Below are 21988 nucleotides of genomic sequence, written 5' to 3'. Positions count from 1 at the left end.
GACTTTAAAAAGAAGCCTGAATTTCAGCTGTCCCCATGAGGCCGCAGGCTCCCAAAAGGAGGGATGGATGAACTTCAGGCTATGAAACAGAATAACTATGTGTTTACTCTAAGAAGACTGACTTCCTTAAAACAAAGTAGTTTTCGTCGCCGGAGAATGTTTGTTTCTCAAGGAATTTAGAAAAAAAAAATTAACTGTTTCACAGAACCAAATACAAACTTTCTTTTGAAAACTTTAGACACTTAACAAACAAATTGATTATGTGATTTGATGACCATGGTGAGGGATACAAGGGAAAATTTAGCTATTTATAATAACAATTCACAACCATAGTTTTGAACTTTGGTTTTCTTTATTCATGGAGTAAAACCATGACATTATCATTTCATACCATTTCCAGTCTTTTGCAGCAACATAAAATAGTAATTTTTCTAGCTAATCTCCAGATGAAAACGCACAATTGCATCATAGTTGTGCTAGCTTCACACTTTCTATTGACATTCCAAATTATTGCTCAACCCCATAAGCCCTTATATCAACTTGCAAATTCTCCACACATTTCTATAATACTCTAGAGGACACTCTCTGGCCAGGCTTAAAGGGTTAATCAAAAGTAAAAAAAAACTGCCTAATACACTACAATACACATGCAGTTTTAATAGTACAAACTTTACAAGATACTTTTCCTATATCTTTGTTTAAATCTGAATTTTCACTCCCAGATTGAAGGCATCTTCTAACTTTGGAGTCTGCAGATGAAGTACCATGGTACTACCGCTTAAATGAAAACCCTTCTTCAGTAATTTCATGTGGTACTATAAATTGATTAAGTTTGCACTTCTAACTTCTGACTGTGTGGACATAATCCTATGGTTTTACTATTCATGCAAAGGAATTGTCATCAGTACTATTTTCACATGGTAAATTGTAGACCTATCTCTTTGACAACTTCTGGGAGCGAAAGATTGAAAAGGGTACAGGTTTTAGAGTGTACATGAAAATAATCTTCATGCAAATGGCAGGTATGAGCACAGTGTATGGAATAAATTCCTTGAGTTCTGTTGATCTCAAGCTAAATTCTCCCTTTGTTTGTCAAAAAAGCTTATTGTAGTTTGCAAGGAGAAACTAGCAGTCTATCAGCCAGACCTTAACCTCGTCCTACACAATGATATGGCAGGAAAATTTGTCACTTGACTGACTTTTAAATCTATGGGCAAAACCCATCATCAATAATACAACAAAATCTCAGTCATTTGAGTGCAATGGTAGACGTGTAAAAAAATACTTAAGCTTAGTGAACAGAAAAATGGCTTTTGAGATTTTCTCGGAAGGTATACAGGACACAGTCAAGTCAACTTAATCTAAAACAGATGCCAAAGGATCTGCACAAAGTGCCCATATCAGAGAGTTGCCCAATTCTTCGTGTCTGCCGAAAGGCATCTCATGATTCGAAACAAAATGTTAGTTCTTGTAGTGTATCGTTCTCATCAATGCAAGTTATTGGTCAAACATTTAGCACTGCTAAAGAATAAAATTATACATTACATGTATGTACCTAATGTGTGCTACAAATGGTTAGAGCAGCAATATGAACTTCAGAGCCAGCCTGACTCCAAGATTCAAGAAGTAATAACAATATAATTATTTATTATAATTGTCAATGTCATACATGCATTAATCTGTTGCTCCCTTCATTTCCAAGATCAAACGCTACATGTATTTCTCCATTAAGTTGCCCATACTTTTCCACTTGTTATAATACTGACAATTTGCCATCTACCCACAGCCTCAATTGGGTACAGTGAACTGTATAAAGATGGCTGCTGATCCACCTTCGCAGACAGATAATTTTCTAAGTGCTGTTACTTTGCTCATGTATCTCCAGGATTCGTAACAATAATCAAAATTCTAAAAAAAATAGGTACTTAAAATTATCTAACTTTAAAATGAAGGAATCATTTTCATAACACTTTGTCAAATATCTACTCTCAACTGATTTCCACACAATCCAAAAAACAAGACCATTAACTTTCACAAACAATGATTAATTTCTCTGTGCAGATGAAAGGCGTTGAATACTACATTAATTTTCAGTCTTACATGTATCTGCACATTTTTAAAGTCAACAAAAATAACTAACGGAATGTTCCCCTTGCTTTTTATCTTGCATGCCTCATAGTATCATTTGGAAACTCATGCCCCGTGGAGCACATCATAAACACTTACAAGCTAGGCTTCTTAATTTCTCAAGAATGTGGAGCTGACAATGCCCCCCTTTTGTAAGATTTGCAACTTTATACATTTGAAAACGAGCAGATGCTTCTTACTGTAGAAGCTCAACTGGCCGATAAAGAGTTATATTGCAAGTCACTGACATGAACTAAAACTTTCCACTCTGAAACCAGTTCGCATTCATTACTCTGCTTTCTCTGTTTCCGTGACCTTCTCTCCTTCATTTTTGACATACTTTGCAGGGCGCTCACCCTTCTTGCTGAATTTCTTGACCAAGGCATCTTTAAAGCTCTTCTTCTTCTTCACCTTGGTTCCCTTTTTCTTTGGGCTGCCTGGCTCATCATAACTGGGAGCCAGCAGCTCTCCATCTGGTCCATCTTCATCCCCATCTTCATGATCAGTGCTCTTTTCGTCACCTGCTTCCCCATTCACCTCTGTTGTCACCACAACTCGCTTCTCTGTGTACTCGTGATATTCCCGCCTCACCTCTTTAGTCTCATCACCATTGATTCCTTTTTCTGGGGAAGATTCAGTGACCACGACTTTTGTTGACTGTACCACGACTTCTGGGGTCTAAACAAGAAAAAAAAGCACTTTCTTTATCTAAAAATTAAGCCCAAGCAGCTTACTTGTTCTCTTCTCCTCCATGGTTGTCCCAACTGAGTCCATGCATGCAATGAATGAAGCTCAGCAGCACAACATTTGTCATTTTTGAAATATTGAATAATTATAAGCAAGTTCTGCAGGCATACCATTAAAGGTTTTGATCCACAGACATGAAAGTGTGTGTGTGTGGGGGGAGGGTGAGGGGGGAGGGGGTTGTTATAAGGGGCTTATAAGCTGAGGAACATTATGGTATTGTTTTAACTGTAATGATAGCTTGCGAGCAAGCACTCGGAGGCGCTCTGGCAGTGGGGCGGGAAAAGGCAGGAGAGCTTGCAACTACAGCTGTACGTCTCGCAATTTTGAATATCTGCATCAAAAAAGTCGATGCAAAATGCTGATTGGGGGAGATGACATTAGTAATGACATCAAACACAAACACATTTACCAACACACTGATTGGACAAAAATCTGACTGCTCAGTCGATGGGAAGCAACAGGGGAATAGGAGGTGGAATTCAAATTCCAGAGACATAGTTGCAAGCTCTCCTTCCTTTTCCAGCCCGGAGAGCTTGCTCACAGGCTACTGTGAAAGTGGCCTACTCTGAAAACGGTTAGTTTATGAGCACATTCTGTACCTGCTCCAAGTCTTTGTCTGCCCTCTCTGGAATCAAATCCTTTATTGTAACAGGCTCATCACTATCCAACTCAACCTTTTCCTTGTCCTTTTTGTACTCTGTTGACTTGACAGGGGTATTGAGCCACTTAACACGATTCCTATAAGTGTTTGCACGGCCTGTGGAATGCGCTCTTCTGACAGGCTGCCTTTCAATCTCTGGAGTGTAAAACATTTTTGCACGAGTGGATGACACTGTTGAAGGTGTTGTGACTTCTCTTTCAGCTGGCTTTTCACCATGGAAGACTTCAGGATTTCTGTAAACATAACCTGTCTTGTAACCCTAAAAAATCACAAGAAAAATCTTTCAAATAAATATGTATCATACTAATTATTTCCACTGAATAGTCAAAACAACAAAAAAACAAGGAAGGAAGGGAAGAATGAAAGAAAATGGAAATGGAAACCAAACTGACCAGGATCACTGGCAATTAACCAAGTAACATTCATGGTTCTCAAGAATATCTTTCAAGAAGCATTATTGACTAAGCGTGATGTCAAGATTGCTGGATACTGGCCAAGTTGTTTTTGGCATTTCTATTGACTGAGATGAAGCAAGACTGTCAACTCCCCATGTATTCAAATATTATTGAGAACTGACAGGGAAGGGATGGTAGATGAATTCATAATGCACAGCACATGATCATGACATCATTTGGGCATAAAATGCTCTCCGATCATCATGGAGTTGCGAGGACACAAAACGTGTGAAAAAGATGTTTTTGCCTTTTAAAACATATGACCTGATTGCATGGTTTACTTCCCACCAATCACATTATTTTTATGACATACCGGAGGAGTTTAAGAGGAAATGTTCGATGTTAAAATCAAAATAGCTCAAACAACACAAAAAAGTTGAAATTTTCTAGTCAAAACTTCTAGTCTACTGAACAAATGGCAAACTTCGGCGATTATACGGAAAATTTTCATACAGGGAGATTCACTCCAAAATCTGGAGTCTCCAGGAGAGCTGACAGCACTGTGAAGTCAAGGACAAAAAAAGGGCAAAAATTGGGCCAGAATGAGAATGAAGCCAATATCCAGACATCTTGACTGAACAAGTCTGGACAATAAAGGATTTTTTCTATGGCCAGAAAGAGAACTTTTTCTTGCAGGACCAATTTACAGTGTACATGTAGGAAATCCCAAGTGGGCCAAATTTTGCCTGTTTGGGTAGCAAATCAGAATGCAGGATTTCCTTCATCTTGCACCCGCTTAAAGTTTCAGCCATATAATACAGTCAAACCTCCATTAACAGCCACCTCTCCACAATGGCCATTGCTCTATAAACGTGACAACCACTTTTTTGGTGGACAGTCCATTCATTGACTCTTGTTTCAACCTCTCCACAATGGCCACTTTCTTCTGTTCCCAAGGTGTCTATTGTGGAGAGGTTCAACTGTAAATTCAACCCTTGGGCCTCGTTCAGATGCCGAACTTTTCATGAGCTGAACCTAATACACTGAATTAAGTACATGAACAGTTTGGCGTCTGAATCAATTAGGAATGCCTGTTTCAATTTGGAATGGCTCAGCCTTTCTTCATGCCTAGCCTGGCTGGGAATTTCACCTTTGGATCGATTTTGGAACAGCTTTGATTCAGACGCCGAACTCTTAATGCATAAATTATTATAATGTGTTTCGCAAGCAGTTTGATCGAAATGAGCATTTTTTATCTTTTGAACTTAGTTCAGCTGCAATTAAGACTGGCGTCTGAATCAATTCAGCCAGTCTAGGTTCAGCTCATAAAAAGTTTTGTTCCTGAACTGGGTCTTAGACTCGCGTTGCCTTACCATAGAATCTAATAGTCGCATCCATGCTTCAAATTCTAACTCTCCAACTCTCCATTTGATATCACTGGAGTCCACTCCTCCTCCACCTGATTTAATGGTTTCTTGAACTTGTTCTTTTGCAAAATCATCACACTTGATCAGATTGTCAATTCCTGCAGCCATGGCTTTCACCTACAACAATAGTACAAAACTGTTTGAGTTTCCCTCATGTAGTCTTCTAACATAGACTAGATACAACTGTATGAGCAAGAGTTGTTTTCCCCATTTTTTAAGATTTATTTTATTGCTCTGGAAATACCAACTTGACTATGGCTGTTTTTGATGTACAGTGGACTGAAAACTCTCTTAAGGTGACTCGACCCAGTTTTTTTTGGGGGGTACCATCCTACTTTGAAGCTCTCTGGTATCCCCACCTTTACTTTTATCGTAAGTCTAACACATAGAATGGATAACATATAGATCAATCTACAATATAACATAAAAATTTTGGCGATCGGAGTAAATGTCACGTGGTTATAATGCCACGCCCCTTTGAGGTCTGAGTCGAAAATCTGCTGTTGCCGGCATTTTTTCGTGAAAATCTCTCGGCTACACATAGTGCGCATTAGTGCCTTGCGCTGAACAGAGTTTCACCAAAATCGCAAAGACCCAATTCGAGAAATTCAGCGGTTTCCAAATTTAGGTCATAATTTATGCGAAAATGATAAGCAAACTTTACACGGATTATATCTAATAAACCATGAGATTCATCTCTTTATTTTTGGCATCGTTATAACAGATGGGTCCTTGCAAGTCAGCAAAACGCTTTAGGGCCTTGTAAATGCGCGCGATTTCGAGCAAAGCAAAGATATAGAAATTATAGTTTTCGCTATTTGTTGACGTTTATCAGCGTTTAAGAGTCCTTCTCACGAAAAAAGCATTTTCTTAAAAATTCGTAGTTTTTTTTCCTTCAAATTTTTTCAGGGCCACAATTGATTAACTAACTACCCGGACTCTGAATTTCATGGTCATTGAAAAACTGTGACATTATCTTCTTTAAGCCCAAACTTGAGTAAACATTGAAGATTTTTAGCGTTTTGGCTGAGTTTGTGCTTTGGGAGTTGTCTATTGTTTCTAGTATGTCATTATACAGCATTCTTGTTCAGCACGCGTGCAATGACCGCTCACTTAGACGTCAGGTTACCCTTCAAAAAAACACCACTTGAATTTTATGCTTGTGACTGAATTAAAGCATTGTCAGAACAACAGTGTAACCAAATACTAACAAACAATTTTTTTTCATTTCAAATGTTTATTTTTTGAGCTCCTGTGAGCAGCCATTCTGGTGGCCACTTATGAAAATCATTCTCATAAGAGGCCGGCTCCAATAACGGACACCATTTTCCCATCCTGAAAACAGGGCTTCCACTGTATTTTATATAGCCTAACTAAAATACTCAAATTAGTGCCCTCCTTCCAATAAATGTCCCATTTGAATTAATTATTAATGTTACTCTTGAGTCTAGAAGTATCAAATAAGTGCCCTCAGCCCTGCCCAAATATATGGAAAATAGAATTTGTAGTAGCCACAAAAAAAATGTAAAAGTAATGGACATCTTCTTTGCATTCCGAAAACAGAGCTTCTACTGTATTTTATATACCCTAACCTACATGCTCAAAATAAGTGCCCTACTGCCAATAAATGTCCCATTTGAATTAATGTTACTCTTGAGTCTAGAAGTATCAAATAAGTACCCTCAGCCCTCCCCAAATATATGGTATAATAGAATTCAAAGTAGCCACAAAAATAATGTAAAAGTAATTGACATCTTTTTTGCATCCTGAAAACAGAGCTTCCACTGTATTTTATATACCCTAACTTACTAGCTCAAAATAAACACCCCACTTCCAATAAATGTCCCGTTTGAAAACATGTAAGTGCTACTCTTGAGTCTAGAAGTATCAAAATAAGTTTAAGTGACCTCAGGCCTCCCCAAATATATGGCATAGAATTCGTAGTAGCCACAAAAATTTATTTTAAATGAAAGAATTGTATCTAACCTGGTATTTGCAAGCCTTTACTGCATCATTTGCACTGAGCAAAGCTTCCTCTATAGTTTCTCCACAAATGACAATACCATGGTTCCTCAGAACCATAACCTGAGTAGTAGAAAAGTATCTGTTAGTTAATAAGTTCTTGTAGCTCTTACTGAAATATTAGAAATGCTTATTATATTAGAACCCCCACAAAACAACAAACTTCCTGTAAACACAAAAACAGTTTGCTTTTGGAAAATTCTGTTAGCAGGAACTGAAAGAGCATATAAAAATACGTAACATGTAAATTTCCAGCTGTATATCTCAATAACGGTGATTGCAAACGGCTGCCAAAAATTAAAAGGATTTGTATTGGAAAAGCAACTTGTGCCACCCAGCCACAGTTGAGTCAGGTCCTCCACACAAGTCTTTGCAAATTTGAAATTTTCTTTTATTCATAACAGTGGCTGAAACACTTTGCTCTTCTGTGCCTTTCTGACGTTTCGCTGATTTCAAGAGGGAAAAATGAAGCTCCCCCTCCAAGCAATGTTGTAGCACTGACTGAGCTACAAGTGTAAAAGTACATGTACCACTAGGAAACACCTGAATTTTGACTGTAAGGGTGCAATTTACTTTGTTCTGCAAAAAATGTTTATCCATGACACTATCTCAACAACTTTGCCAATGATTGTCCTCGATCTGCTGGGCTAGTCCCAGGACTCGCCATAACTATTTGTAACAAAATCACTGTTCTTGTGCTATACAATTCGCATTGCACAGGAAACAAGATGCAAGTGGTAACTTGCTTTTGAGTGGTCCTGTACACTCTTTCTTGATCCCCTATCAGGAGCTTAAAGTACATACCTTGTTTTCTTCACCCAAATCCTTCACTATTGACTCTTTTTCTTCATCATTTGTAAAAATGCCTCTATAATCATGGTAAGATACTTCACCAACCTTAAATAAAATAACAAAATGACCATGTCACGCCACTTGCTATCTTTTAAAAAGCTAAAAGGAATCATAACATTTTCTTACAGCAAGGGCATCCTGGGTTATTGGTAGAAGTCCACATTTCATAGATGACACCTGAAAAGTAAATTTGAAAAACAGAAAAAATTAACATCTCAAGCCCCAAAGGAGACCAGCATCAGTGATCTTTTCACATGTGAAAATGAAGATATGATGTTTTCGCGAGAAAGCTCATCTGGTATCTCATTGGTGTTTCAATATAATAATATTAGATATTTCTTCGCCAGTGGTTTCTGAGGTTGCTGAATATTTTTTTGAAAGTTTTTTTTTTCTCACACACACTGTGGCATTATTTTGTGTGGGGTTGTACCAGACTCGTATTGAAACTTACTTAATTAAAGCAGTATTTTTAGGCTTGGAGCTATCAAAAGTGAACTTATGCAGCAGGACGGAAGAGCAAAGATGGCAAACCTTGTGTGACAAGGGCGACAATAATTTTGTTTGAAACAAATTTGCTTCAAACTTCAACGTCCTTTAAACAGATGTTTTTGTGAAAGACCAGAAAACATCAATGTTAAGTGAAGATCACGACAGAACATGCAAGTAATAGCCCTGTCTCTTTGTCACACACAAGCATTTTGCTAAGCTCTTCTTTCTGCCGTCCTGTTGCATTAACTGAGTCACAAATATCATCTGAGGTGAGAGGGAGAAGGACAAATATTATACCTTGTACTCACAATGTCTTCACATTAGCTAAGACCCTACAATTAATTTAAGAAATCACCAAGCAACATACAGATATTTGCTAGCACATAACTGCTATAAGTTGTCTGCTAGCAAATCACATTTAAATCTGTACATTGTGTGCTAAGTGTAGAGCAATCCAATCCATGAGCAATGTCCCTTCTGCTTTATGCATGAAATGCCAACTTAAACATATGTAGGTTGAGTTTGATTGTCCAGGTGAACGTAGTCCTGAATAGGACTGTTGTTGTTGACAGTGACTGACGTTTCGACAACATGTGTGTTAGTCATCTTCAGAGTCAAAGTGAGTTGTATCACGTCAGTTGATGGTATTATACTCTGAATTGACCAATCAGATCAATAACCAGAGTATAATACCATCAACTGATGTGATCCAACTCACTTTAACTCTGAAGATGACTACCGCACAGGTTGTCGAAACGTCAGTCACTGTCAACAAAAATAGTCCTATTCAGGACTACATTCACCCGGACGATCAAACTCAACCTACTTTTAAAAGGACTCCTGGGTTCAAACCTTTCACAGTTTTAAACATATGTGCTAAAATAATGGAAACCATGGCTAATACTAGTTAAAATACCACTTCTGTCTTGATTAGTTGAGCTTGCTTAGCAGTGAGAGTCTAAAATAATTTATTGTAAGCATTTTTTTTTACTTTTCTTTGTGCGTGCTCACCAAAAGGGGGGCTCATGGTCCCAGGCCTTCCTATAGGAGAATGTGGAAACTGGGGATAATTAGCATTGCGTGACTGACAGCATATTCAGAGCACCATGTGTGTTTTGTGAAGAAAGCTAAAGAATGATTAATGCGAAAGATGTTGAACTTTTCTGGAATGGGTTGGTCCACAAATTTTATCAATTGAAAGCATTGATAACTTTGGAACCAGTGAATACTTCAGTGCAAAACTTTGATTATGAGACTAACAGTACTGGTCAGTTTATTTTCAGCGATGATTGAAATGACACAATGTTCATCATGTTAATGCTCTTTGGCAATGATGTAATAATCTCTCTCAAATCAAGGCCTTTGACTTTCATGTACTTATACACACGTACAAAATAAATTCAGAAGCAAATCGTCAAATACAACGCAAAAAGTAAATATCCTGAATACCTGACCGCTGATAAAGTAGGACATTAAAAACTTTTAGCAAGCAAATCCTGTTTTGTGTAGATTTGATCACCTCCCTATTTCTTTTCTTATCTCCACACAAGCTCAACTTTATGCTTTCAAGTCTGATCATTCTTGTTTGACAAAAAATGCTACATGTTTTTGCAGATTCTTTTTACAGTTAAACACCGACTCTGTTACAAGTCGCCATTATAGACAAACCAATAATATTCACTATAAGACCAAGCAAAAGGTTCCTGTCAGCCACCACAGATAACAGGTCTTGGTATGTAATACACTCTTTTCTTGTCCAATTTTTGTGGGTTTGTTTTACAATTTTAAACATTGTAAGAGTTGAAATTCGATTGGGGCCTCTGCCTGATGTTGTCATCTCCCGTCAGAAAGCTTTTACAATGTATGTGTTCTTTTTTCCTACATTTATGAATTCTTGTTATCTGAAAAAATAATATCAACTAAACTAAACTGCCGACTGCAGGGAAATCCTTGGCAAAATGAATAGAGGTTTGAATGAAAAAATCTCCTGCTTATCCATTACAAACTCTTGCTAGTTATGGCCCCTAAATTGTGGAGCCCCACAGGTGTCTGCAATAGTGGAAATTCACTGTATTTGATTCTTTCTCGCAGACCAGATCAACGAAAGAGCCATCATTCACTCTTTCATTCAATTTCTGATTTTTGTTCAATTTTTGCATAATAATGACTGTATACTAATAAGCAAACAACATATCTACCATGTACTAGTGAAGACCATATCATTTTACAAAAGACATTATCCACTGAAAAATAACCTCTTGACATGGGAAGAAGACCCTAGAGGGTATCAAATTTAGACCATCCAAGTATTAAACACTGCCTCTATCTTTTCTTGATCTAGCAAATTCCATAGCTCAAAATCATACTGACATATATGAAAACTTCAAAAAGAATGTCTTTCCAGAAACTAGCCAGGATATCATTGAAAAAAAAGTAAAAAAAGATCTTGCCATCATCAATTAACCAACCAACAAAAAACTGAATATTTAGAAAAAAAAATTTGCAGATACAGAATGTATGCATGCTTATCAGCATACACGTGAGGATCAATATCCTGTAACCAGGATGGAAATAAGAAGCTAAAATATTACAAAGCTCGTGCAAAGCCTCTGAAGAGCAAATAAAAGTGTACCACTCGGAGTGAAGACTTCAAGCCAACTATCAATAAACTAAACTTTGAACCCACTAAGAATTTTTACCAGGTTATATTCAGAGTACATAGTATTGATGACCTTGTTTAAAAGGAATTATCATAATCGCCACTGAAACAACCTAGCATAATGAACATTTAATCGCAACTCTTACATCAAAACAAACGTCAGTCGTATAAGACGAGAAGCCTTTTGGGGAAGCTTCGAGAATACTGGAAAGGTGCACAGGCCGCTGATAAAAACGACAAATTCAGTAATTTACGATGTAAACAATAAAGAATAATTTGACTATGGAACCAAGTGGCAACATTCAAAATGAGATACATGTGCAGCTCTCTCCAGCTACGGTATTTTAAACGTTCAAATTAAATATGCAGAGTAAGTTTACCCGAAAATACCGTGAAAGGACATTTATTCAAATCAAAGAACCCAGGGTTGGTCGATGGCAGGTGATAGACTGCACACACACATAAACACCGGGAAAAGGGTGAAATAGTCAATAATCTAGCCGCATTTTGAACAATTGCTTTTCCTTCCGCCGATACAAGCTTCACCGTGTAATATAACATCAGGAATGCCGCTTGCTAAGTTGCCTTATTTATCAGAATAATCAACCGCAGAAGACTTTCAAACAAGGCATCGATTCAACTGTATTCTTTGTCGACATTAAAATTTTATTTTTATGAAACCGACTAAATCTTTCAAACGACAATTTTTTTGTCCGCCTAGAATCGAGATGTGCTTTTGAAAGCGGGAATGAGTTTTTGCACCGAAAAGAATGAAATTCGATCCCATACTTTAGGGGAGTACGAAAACAAACAAATATCCGACGTGTGTGAAAAGAACGTTTGTTTGAAACAAGCAGGGTTTTCTTCTACGAAACTCTCATACATTTTGTTTTTACAGCTATACGACATTGTTCCTGATCGGTAAATAAAACCCTGTCAACTTGGGAACGCGACGTTTTCAAGAGTCGAGAAAATGAAGTATTTTAAAATTCCTTTAAACTAATACTGGCCAAATTTATATGTGCGTTTGCGAGGGTAAATTCGGCTGTCACCCACTTTCAAACCTCTGAATTGTCGTAGACCCCTGCAGATGAAATGACAAAAAGTCACGCGAAAGTAAAACTAACAGAGCGCTGATTTTACTAAAAGTAACTCGGTTAGAAGAAACTCACTCCCAAGAGGTTAAGTGCTAACTTTCGCGTGAACTAGGAAAATGCATCTTTTCATATCATAACTTAACGCCCCGAAATTATTTATCCCTTGACCTTCATAATCAGAGACAGAAATCGTTACACTGCTATACGGGAAGAAATCCTGACTTTCAAAGCTATGGATTTGAACTTACAGCAACAACATCATCTTGGTGCAAATGGATGATGGCCCTAGCATCCTTTCTTGCTCCGTGGATCGCAGAATGTAATAAAATACCAGCTTTGTTCACACCAAGATTTGTACTGCCTTGATCAACGACGCTGCCATCGGGATTTATTTTTTGCAAACTAGATGCGGTCACTTCGCTGTACAATAATCCAAAGGGATGGATCAAGAAGCTTTCCTGATCCGTCGACGGGCGAACCTGGAATGAACAGAAATCGACAGGGTATTGTTACTGTCACAGACAAGCTGTAGACGGATTAAGTTTTTCAGGATAAAACATTTCTCTGCTGCGGTCAATAGTCAATTAATTTGAGTAAACTAGAAGAGTAAAGGTATAGCTTTCCATGGCATTAAAAGACCCCGGCATAAACTATTCGAAATTGCAGGGGAAATCAAAATCGTCACGTTGTATTATGTAGTAAGCCATTGAAAATAAGCCATTGTGACAGAGCATCCGCGCGCGAGGCTAACACACAAAACAAACACATTGTACTCTAGTTCCACTTCAAGAAGTGAGCAAATTTTCGAATACTCACGGTTATGAAGCCGTAAATGCCCTTATGCCAACCAAAAAGGTCGACAAGACGGTACGTGGAGGCCAGCTTGCAGCGCAATAACCTTTCTTGCTTGGAATAATTCAGGGTTTCGGAGCCTCTGATGTCTGCTATTGGAGTGACAACGGTAGACATTCCCCCTCCATAGTAAGTACCAGAGGGAATAAGAAAATCCTGATACGTTCGAATGCCTTCTCCGCCATCTTTAGGACCATTCTGTACGTAGTTTTGAACAAGGCCTTCAAGCTCGTCACGAAGAACCTTGTCGTTCAATACAAGAGAAACACGCTGTCGAAGCTTCAAACCACGAACGTCGCGAACAACATCTTCTGGCCTTCGAACTGCTCTGCCTCTCGAAGGGGCACTATATCGCCTAGCTCTCCCTTCGATGAGCGGTTTGTTTCCCTTCGGTGTCGACATGTTGGCGAGTTCGGCTTAGGAAGCGAGGTCAAAACTAGAACGAAGCGTTTTCCAAACGGCGATCACACCTTCGTGAAACGCCCAAACCACGCGCAGAAAACTCGGGAACTTTCACAGCTCATGCGTAACACTCGAAATGAAGAAAATGAAGTAATTTCTTATTGGCCGAAAGAGATCACGTGGTTTTAATCACGGCTAACGCGTACTCGAAAATGATTTCAGTCTGATACGACACGCGCACGAAACGGAGCATTTTTTTCAGTCGATAAAAAAAGTAAGGTTATGCCCTTTGAACAAGGTCTTGAAAATCATGGATCACGAATTGAGTGGGCCAACATTTTGCATCCCAAACGGCCACACTACCCTCGTACGTGATGCTCTGGCCTAGAAGCTAGGAGATGTCACGTGAAAACACTAACAAAAAAAAATTGAACATTTGGTCCAAACAGGAATCGCCTCTTGCTGGATGACAAAGAAGTTATGGAGTTGTAACATTTTAAAATAACCTCTTACTAAAAATTTATCACTAGCATGAAATAAATTTTTGGAGTCCTTCTTCCGGACGCTCCGAACATTCTTTTTTTTTTAATGCATTCCATTTGGCAAAACTGAAAAGCTATCAATCTCATTTTGTCATTTTCGAGCCGTGCGTTTCTTCCTGTTCCTTCATAATGTAGCGCATAAACCATATTTTTGTCCCTTACAACAGAATTTCAGTTTGTTCCGTTTCTAAATTTAAACTGTTGAGAAATACTTGGCCAGGCACAGCAACAAAATATCGCTCGAGCGGTACGTCTGTCAACGTGATCCAGACCTGCCCATTTTGTGGCTCCAAGCTGCTTGACAACCTTTCCAATCATATCAAAAACGCAATTAATATCGATTAAAGACGAATAAAGCCGTTTAACACATTCAAATTCCTGTTAGAGGCTAAGTCACATGCGCAAATGGATTTAGTCCCAAAGCAAGAGAAATGATAAGGCTGCTATCCAATTCTAGGAGAAAATCCCCAGCAATTCGAAGCAATAGCGGGGGACAGACGTTACTTGATAGCCTAGTTTCGCCATATAAAAACGACTATGAATGCATCGCAAAAATTGATTATTTTTGACAATTTTCATGACTAGATTAATATTCCTCCTCATCTTAAGCTTACACTATTGCAAGACTGCATATCAGGCAAGTTTGATTGAAATAATATATTATTCAAAAATGAAGGTAAGTGGATTGACAACCTTTCACCCTTACTCTCGCGATCGGGAAATCACGCGCGCGTTTTGTGTCTGTCACGCAAGGATATCGCGAATTTTCCAGAACGTTTGCGATGAAATAAAAACAAATTCAAATGCACCCCCGAGAAAGAAGCCAATTATATCGTAATTCATGCAGCTTACCATTTCTGAGCAATTTTAGCAATACTCATCAGAAGCGTATTGCCTGTATGCTGTGTCTGAAAATATATTACACGGCTTCGTTGACCGGCTTGTATTAAAAACAATCCGAAATTCATTCACATATACTTTTCCGCGGAAAATTATTCATCTTTGTTCTTTAATATCCGAGAAGTCACATGCGGTTCATGCGTCGCGACCTTTTTTATGCACGTTATGTATATGAAACAGCAAGTGTATTGAAACGACAAGCAATCTAACAACTTTTTTGGACCCCCGGCGACAACCTCGTTCCGTACGGCGGGTAGGAGAGAACCCTGGGAACGAGGTTGCCCCGGCGAGACGATTTGCGCTGCGCGCCCTACTACTCTAGCCCATCTGGGCAGCTAGGGCCGCTTTAGCACCCTTGGAACAGTTATGCGGGCGCTGGGGAATTTTCGAACCTCGTAATTTGTTTTGTTAATCTTCTTTGCATGAATTTTTTCTAGGCCGGCAGTGCAAGAATATCTTTTTAGGGCTACTCCGCGTGCTTGATTATTTTTCTTTCAGTTAATTTTTCCTTGAAAGAATATACTCTGTATATATATATATATATTTATATATAATAAAGGTCAATAAAGGATTAAAATCAACATATGTAGTCCATTCTCCTTTGTACAAAGTATATATATATATATATGTACTTTGCCCGCCCCCGATTACAAAATTACAAATAAAAGAAAAATGTCGTCGTTTTAGTAAGCAAAGCATGTGAAGTAGTTCTTCCGGTTTCATTAAGCCGCGTCAGACTACTCTGCGTTGCAGACAGCCCACGCATCATCTTGACCATTCGTCTGCGAACTCATTCTAGTTGCGAGGATATATACGTAAGCGTTTCTGATTAGTGGGTTTCCTACAGGTTTCTTACGCGCCTGACGATTGGTCCAATTTTCATATATGTGCGTGACAGTTGGACGCAGGTTAAACAGTCAACAGAAGGAAGTTGGCAAAAAGCGTTTACAGTAATTCGCAAACGCTCTCTACAGGTTTAGAGTGTCTGAGACACAGGCTACGTAAGACTGCAAGTTTTTTCGTACCTAACGCTCTTTGGAGAAAGAAGTGAAACTAGCGAGCCGAACGTAACAACCGTTTCCATGACGTCTCAACAAGACTAACAAGAAAACTAGAATAGCCATAACATGTATACGGTCTGTTTTGTAGTATTACAAGGGCCAGTATTAGTTGTATGTACAGCTTGTGCCCAACCTTCGTCAAGTTCTCAAAGCAAACTAACGAGCAGCACATCAAAAGGGCAAACGCCCCTTCCGCCCACTCGCGCTCCAAGCGTCCAATTCCAGCCTAGGTCATCGATTTAAACTGCTTGGGAATCGGATACTTGACGCATTTATCACAGATGCAGTATTAACACGGTGATATTTGTATCATAAAATTTTATTTTAACATAAATATGTTAGTCATAGATGGCTATGGTAGACATCGATATTAACTATTATAATATAAAATGATACCCATATGGCCCAGGTACTTCTTTTTTTTGGTCACTTTTTTTGTCACTTTTCGTGAAACAGCGTACTTTACCACTCTCCCCTGGCGTGATGGGCGTGATAATGTATACCTTTTAAGAATTTTAAGAAACTGCTCCCTGTCTAGACTATATCCAGAAGGTCAAGTGTTACGCTTTACTTTTCAGGCATGGCTAATCGCTTTATTCCCCCAAACAAATATATTTACGTCATTGAAGAGATGGAGAAATATTTTTAGCAAGGATAAACCCTTTTCAGCCGTTTAACACTTTTATACTCTTGTTACATCAATATAAAGTAATTTCGTCAGTAGGGTTACTTTATCGATGCTGCAGAAACAACTTCACTCTTTAACCCCCACCCCTCCTCCCGTTAGTTCCGTTCAAGAGATCCAGTCATATCTTGCTCTGTGATATTAGTTTAAAAATTACCTTATACTGTACGCAAAACGAAAAGGAATCAGGGCCATAAAATAAGGTCTCTTGTCTTAAAATGGGTAGCGAAATTTTTTGTCTTAAACAGGGTTTAGACTGCAAAACAGTCCGTTTTTTTTCCAAAATCAGTAAAGAAATCGGTAATGCGTGGCGTAAGAGTCTTACGCGCGCGAAGCGTGCGAGCCTCACACGCGTGTGAGGACTGTGAGGCGTATTTTTTAGCGTCTCTCCCCAGTTTCGCTCTCTGTTTTCAGCCTCGTTCCAGACCTTTTGTTTGACTGCTCGCGCGTACTTGAATACGCAAAAATACGGACTGTTTCGCAGTCTAACAGGGTTAGGATTTGAAGGGCTTTCGGAGGCACAACCGAGGCCAAACTTCCCCTGGGTGTCCCCCCCAGGGTCATCCCGCGCCGCCATTAGGAACAAGTGACATCTGTTCTTTCCGTTAGATTCCTGAGACTGAACTCTTACTCCAAAGGTAAATCAAAGAAGCAGTCGGATCAGAGGTTGAAGCGTAGTGTTTTAACGGGCCACGAAATTTACCCGGTCTAAGAACTTGGCCGACCCCGCTCCGATTTTCCTCCCTATCAGTAAACTTAACTTTTTAAACCCTAATATCAAAATTCAAATTCTCATTTGTTGTCCCTATATGTTTTTAATAGAAGCAGTGGGCAGAATTTGTTGAAGTATCAATTAGATTCATCTTGTGTGATCAGGCCCACAATTCTCATGACCACTGTGTTTTATAAAGCAGTGATATTACAAGGAGACATTTGACGCTGATCACTCTTAGGGCTTAAAGGGTTGATACTGTCATGATAAAGGCTGGGTGGATGACAAATTACATTCGTATGGATTTGTTAGACTGAAAGCGGAAGTAAACGTATTTTATGAGAAAAAGCCTTGGGGGTACTTCTCATAATGGCCCACTAGGGGAGGTTCCGCCTGAAAGGGATACCTTTCTCAAACATCATGTGTATACAGTACTAGCCTGTGTACAGACTCCTCCCCCCTCCCCTCAGGAAAAATCCGATTTTTCCTGAGGGGAGGGGGGCTCTGTACACAGGCTAATGCAGTACGGGGGGCTCCTGGTATATGAAAGGATAGGAATGAGCAGGGGCCTGGAATCAGTCACTAGTTGAAGTGTATGAATTATGAAAGGAATTATCTATGTAAATTTCTAACTTGACTAATATAAGCTGGTCATCCTTATTTGTATACAAACCTGTTAAACACGTCTGAACACAACTCTTCAAGTTGTTAAAACTTCCTGTTTTCAGTAGCCTGTGGCTGGTGGGGACGTAAAAGCGAGAATAATCCCTGTCTCTCCACAGCCCGCGCGCGTTTTTTCGCATTTCTTTTTACTGAACGACTTTTCACCACTATCTTGGAGCCTAGAAAAGACTTTGATTTCAGGTACAAGAACGACAATAACAAACATTTCATGTAAAAATATATACGTTTATTTTGATCTTATACTGATATTATTGACGGACGGCGGCGATAGCGTTACTTTGGCCAATTTGCTCGTATCCCAAACCCATTAGTCTTAATTGCCACGGGCCCGAACTGACAGCTTTATTGAGCAGTAAGATATATAAATGCTTTTAGCATGCCGCATCCCTCTGTATACATTTAATTTTAATATTTCATTACACCGAACTGTCATTTTTGCAAGTATCCTTGTCTCCGTACTCTTCCATCATTGACCTTGAACTTGAACAAAATCTCATTTTAAGCTATCCTATACATAGAAGTTTTCTCGACCCATTTTTCCGCGATAATTTTTGATTAGGGAGCTCGCGCGCGTTAACACCAAGGTTTTTCATCTCGGCACGCGCGCGCGCCCAAGCAGAGAAAATAGAGGGCGTGTCCATCAAGCTAAGTTAAAGCTGGTCCTGAGTGGTTATCTAGTCACCAAGTCGGTAAAAAAAGCAAACTTTTTGCTGGCAATAAAAATTAAAAAAAGTTTAGAGGCTTTGGTCAGTCAAAACTACGGAAACTTCTTAAACCGTTCATAACACCGGATTTCTCTGGACATTCTTAGTCTTCCTAGACGCCCTTTTTTCTCGCGGTTCTTTTCTCGAAAGTCCTGATAATTAAGGAAATTATCATTGTAATTATCGAGGTCGTCAACCAGGGGGGTACTCCCTATAATTGCCTATATGGAGAGGCTCCGCCCCTAAAGAAGTACCTTTCTCAGGCTTCATGTAAGTGAAAGGATATTAATTTCACGAGTTGAAGAACTGGAAGAGAAATCTGTCTTGGCTGTCATTATTTAAAGAGTTTTATCAAAACATTTTTAAAGGCGCACCTTATGGCTCCAGAAATAAGAAGACTCCTTTTTTCGCAATCTTTTTCATGCAAAACACGAGCCAGTTACAGCAGTTGTGAAAAGGGATGCAGCGTTCTTAGCTGGTGTCCACTGGAGCCATTTCAATAGTTTTGCAGATTATATGATAAAACTGTCAGTTCCTTCCGGAACAGAAAACTGTACCGGGACTTTCGAGAAACGGACCCCTGGCATCTCTTAGAAGAACTCAACAATAGCGATTTCTACCCCTAGGAGGACGAGGTGATCCTCTTCATTTTAAGATTCCACCCCCCTCCCTCTCCCTAGAGAAAAACTTGTTGCCTATACTACTTAAGGCTATGTTCATATTATGCCGGATAGCTTTTTCGCCGGTACGAGAACCATACAAGATAGGACTTCTGTTAACACTACTTGGGACACCGTGATTTATGGAGAGTCACATATCGGACTGAGGTGTTCATGCTATACCGGATAGGGGAATTAACATATTTGCAAATTTTCATAAAAAGTCAGACTGTACTGACCGGATAGCTTTTCGTATCAGCTCGAAAGGCTAATCACTGACTATAGTAGGGACATATTATATAGCATACTATTCTCGAACTGTAGAGCATTAAGGTTAACTGTTAAAGTATGTAGACATATTAAATTCTGCAAGCAGAATATTGTAATGCTCATGCTGCTCATGCTCTGTGATCGCACTAAGTACATAGTACGATCAGCATTGCAGTATTCTGCTTGCGGAATTTAATATGTCTACATTATTATTTTTGCTGATCACGTCTTTATAGATCCTACGTTTTTCGGCATATTCGTTTGCGGTCCTTTGCAGTCCTTTATGGGTTAATGTTTGTACTTGTTAAAGTATATTAACCTGTAAATATCAAGGATGATGTATGATTGCTTTGTTATGCTGGTAACCCATCAGAATATAGCAATCAGATCGATGGGCAAGGCCTTGCAACTTTTCAAAATTGACTAGCGCTAGTACGCCTGACGAGATCTGTCGAGAGCGACTTACTAAACGAACTTGCGGAGAAACGCTTTCTACGTAGGCTCTATACTAAAATTCGTCAAAGTGAACGTGTAAATAATTTTGGAAAATAATATTAAAAATCTTTATTTTATAAAAGCTGCAAATATTTGTGAATTCAGACTAGAGAGGGACAATACAGCAACTGACAAAGTCAAAACACCAGCTAATTGCCCCCTTTTTTCATTACTAGATAAGAAGCCCATAACGCTCGCTTACAAGGAAAGAAAGTGTCCGTATATAAAAAATCGTTGGGTCTTCCCCTAGGCTCTTCCCCAATACGGTCGACAACTACGCAGGCAAGAGATGTTGAATGGAAGGTGTGAAGCATCGTGTATTCGCGCGAGTTAACACGCGAGGCGAGAGACCGACTCTCTCACAAAAATAAATATAATGCGACTTTTTTGCAAGTCTAAATTAGCACCGTTGCTACGCTGGTTTTGAAATTATTTCTGCATTAGATTGGCTGGATTTTGCCTTTCTCGCATCAAGCTGGAAATAATTACTTTGAACACTCAGAAAGTGTTACAAGACGAAACATGTAACTGATGTAACAAAATACTGAAAATATGACCCCAGCCATATGTTTCAAAACTTGCTAATTTATTCTCCACCTTCTTTTATTGCTTTCAGGTTTTTAAACGCAATTGATCCTAGCTTTAACAAGGACATCTCCTTTAGTCTCGTCAATTTTGTGTACCGACGACGAATACGCGAAACTACCTTCAAAAACAAACAAACAAACAACTGGTTTCGCTGCTGTGCCCCGAGGCAAACACATGGCAACCACCTTATGACTCCACCGAGTAAAAACATACGTTATTAAGATCAGGGAATTCTAGTCATTTTTTTAAAGAGTCTGACACATGAACTACTCTAAAGTGAGGCAAAAAGTGATTATTTTTGGTGATTATTATTTTTTCCGAGACACAATGTCGGACCTTGCTTATTTAAACAACGAGGCTGACATTTCGCCCCTCATCAGTAAAACCTTTGCTTCTACTAAATCCTTGACAACCGACCAAATCATTAGGGCCATTTATACGAGGAAAAATAAGACGTATAAACGGCACATTAAGAAGCGTCTTATCGAAGAACAGGTGTTAGGGGCTGTTCTTAGATAAGACGCGTCTTTTTTTAGCTAAATTTCAAACGAAATGTGCCGTTTATACGGGATAGTTTGAGTCTTATTTAGGACGCGTCTTATGTAAGACGCGTCTTATTTTTCCTCGTTTTAAACGGCCCTATTGTTTTCATGTTTCTATACTTCCACTGGAATTGTAAAATGTTCGTTTTTTTCCTTGGTCTAATAATCACCACTGCGTACCAAAAGTTCAATTTGTTGGATTTGGTTTTTGTCTCCAGCTCACTGTTCTGGTCAGCGTTAGGGCATCAGAGGAACGGCTACTTGGGGACCTTTATCAGCCGGGTGGAACTTACTTACACCCCCACCCCGCCCCCGCCAAAAAACAGAATTTTCGGTGCGATTTCCGCCGCGCTTGTTCTAATCTGAACTGTCATCTGTCTTTTCCACAATGCATCAGGCCACCAGCGCGCAGGCCC

The 21988-nt window shown here is 39.1% G+C and overlaps 1 protein-coding gene across 1 annotated transcript; it reads right to left on the bottom strand.

The window, feature by feature from the left end:
- Positions 1-333: 333 nt before the first annotated feature.
- LOC140933265 (alpha-adducin-like) lies at positions 334-13844 on the bottom strand. Its single transcript, XM_073382790.1, has 8 exons — positions 13293-13844; positions 12725-12955; positions 8358-8408; positions 8184-8276; positions 7344-7442; positions 5304-5474; positions 3474-3794; positions 334-2805 (listed from the first exon to the last, which is right to left on the bottom strand). Exons 1-8 carry the CDS (start codon positions 13728-13730, stop codon positions 2416-2418), a joined length of 1794 nt encoding a protein of 597 aa, XP_073238891.1. The 5' UTR covers positions 13731-13844; the 3' UTR covers positions 334-2415.
- Between the last annotated feature and the right edge of the window lie 8144 nt (positions 13845-21988).

The sequence above is a fragment of the Porites lutea genome, chromosome 4 (assembly GCF_958299795.1).
Source record: "Porites lutea chromosome 4, jaPorLute2.1, whole genome shotgun sequence".
Classification (NCBI taxonomy): Eukaryota; Metazoa; Cnidaria; class Anthozoa; order Scleractinia; family Poritidae; genus Porites; species Porites lutea.
The sequence above is the reverse complement of the archived record's forward strand: the minus strand, read 5'-3'. Positions and strand labels throughout refer to the sequence as shown.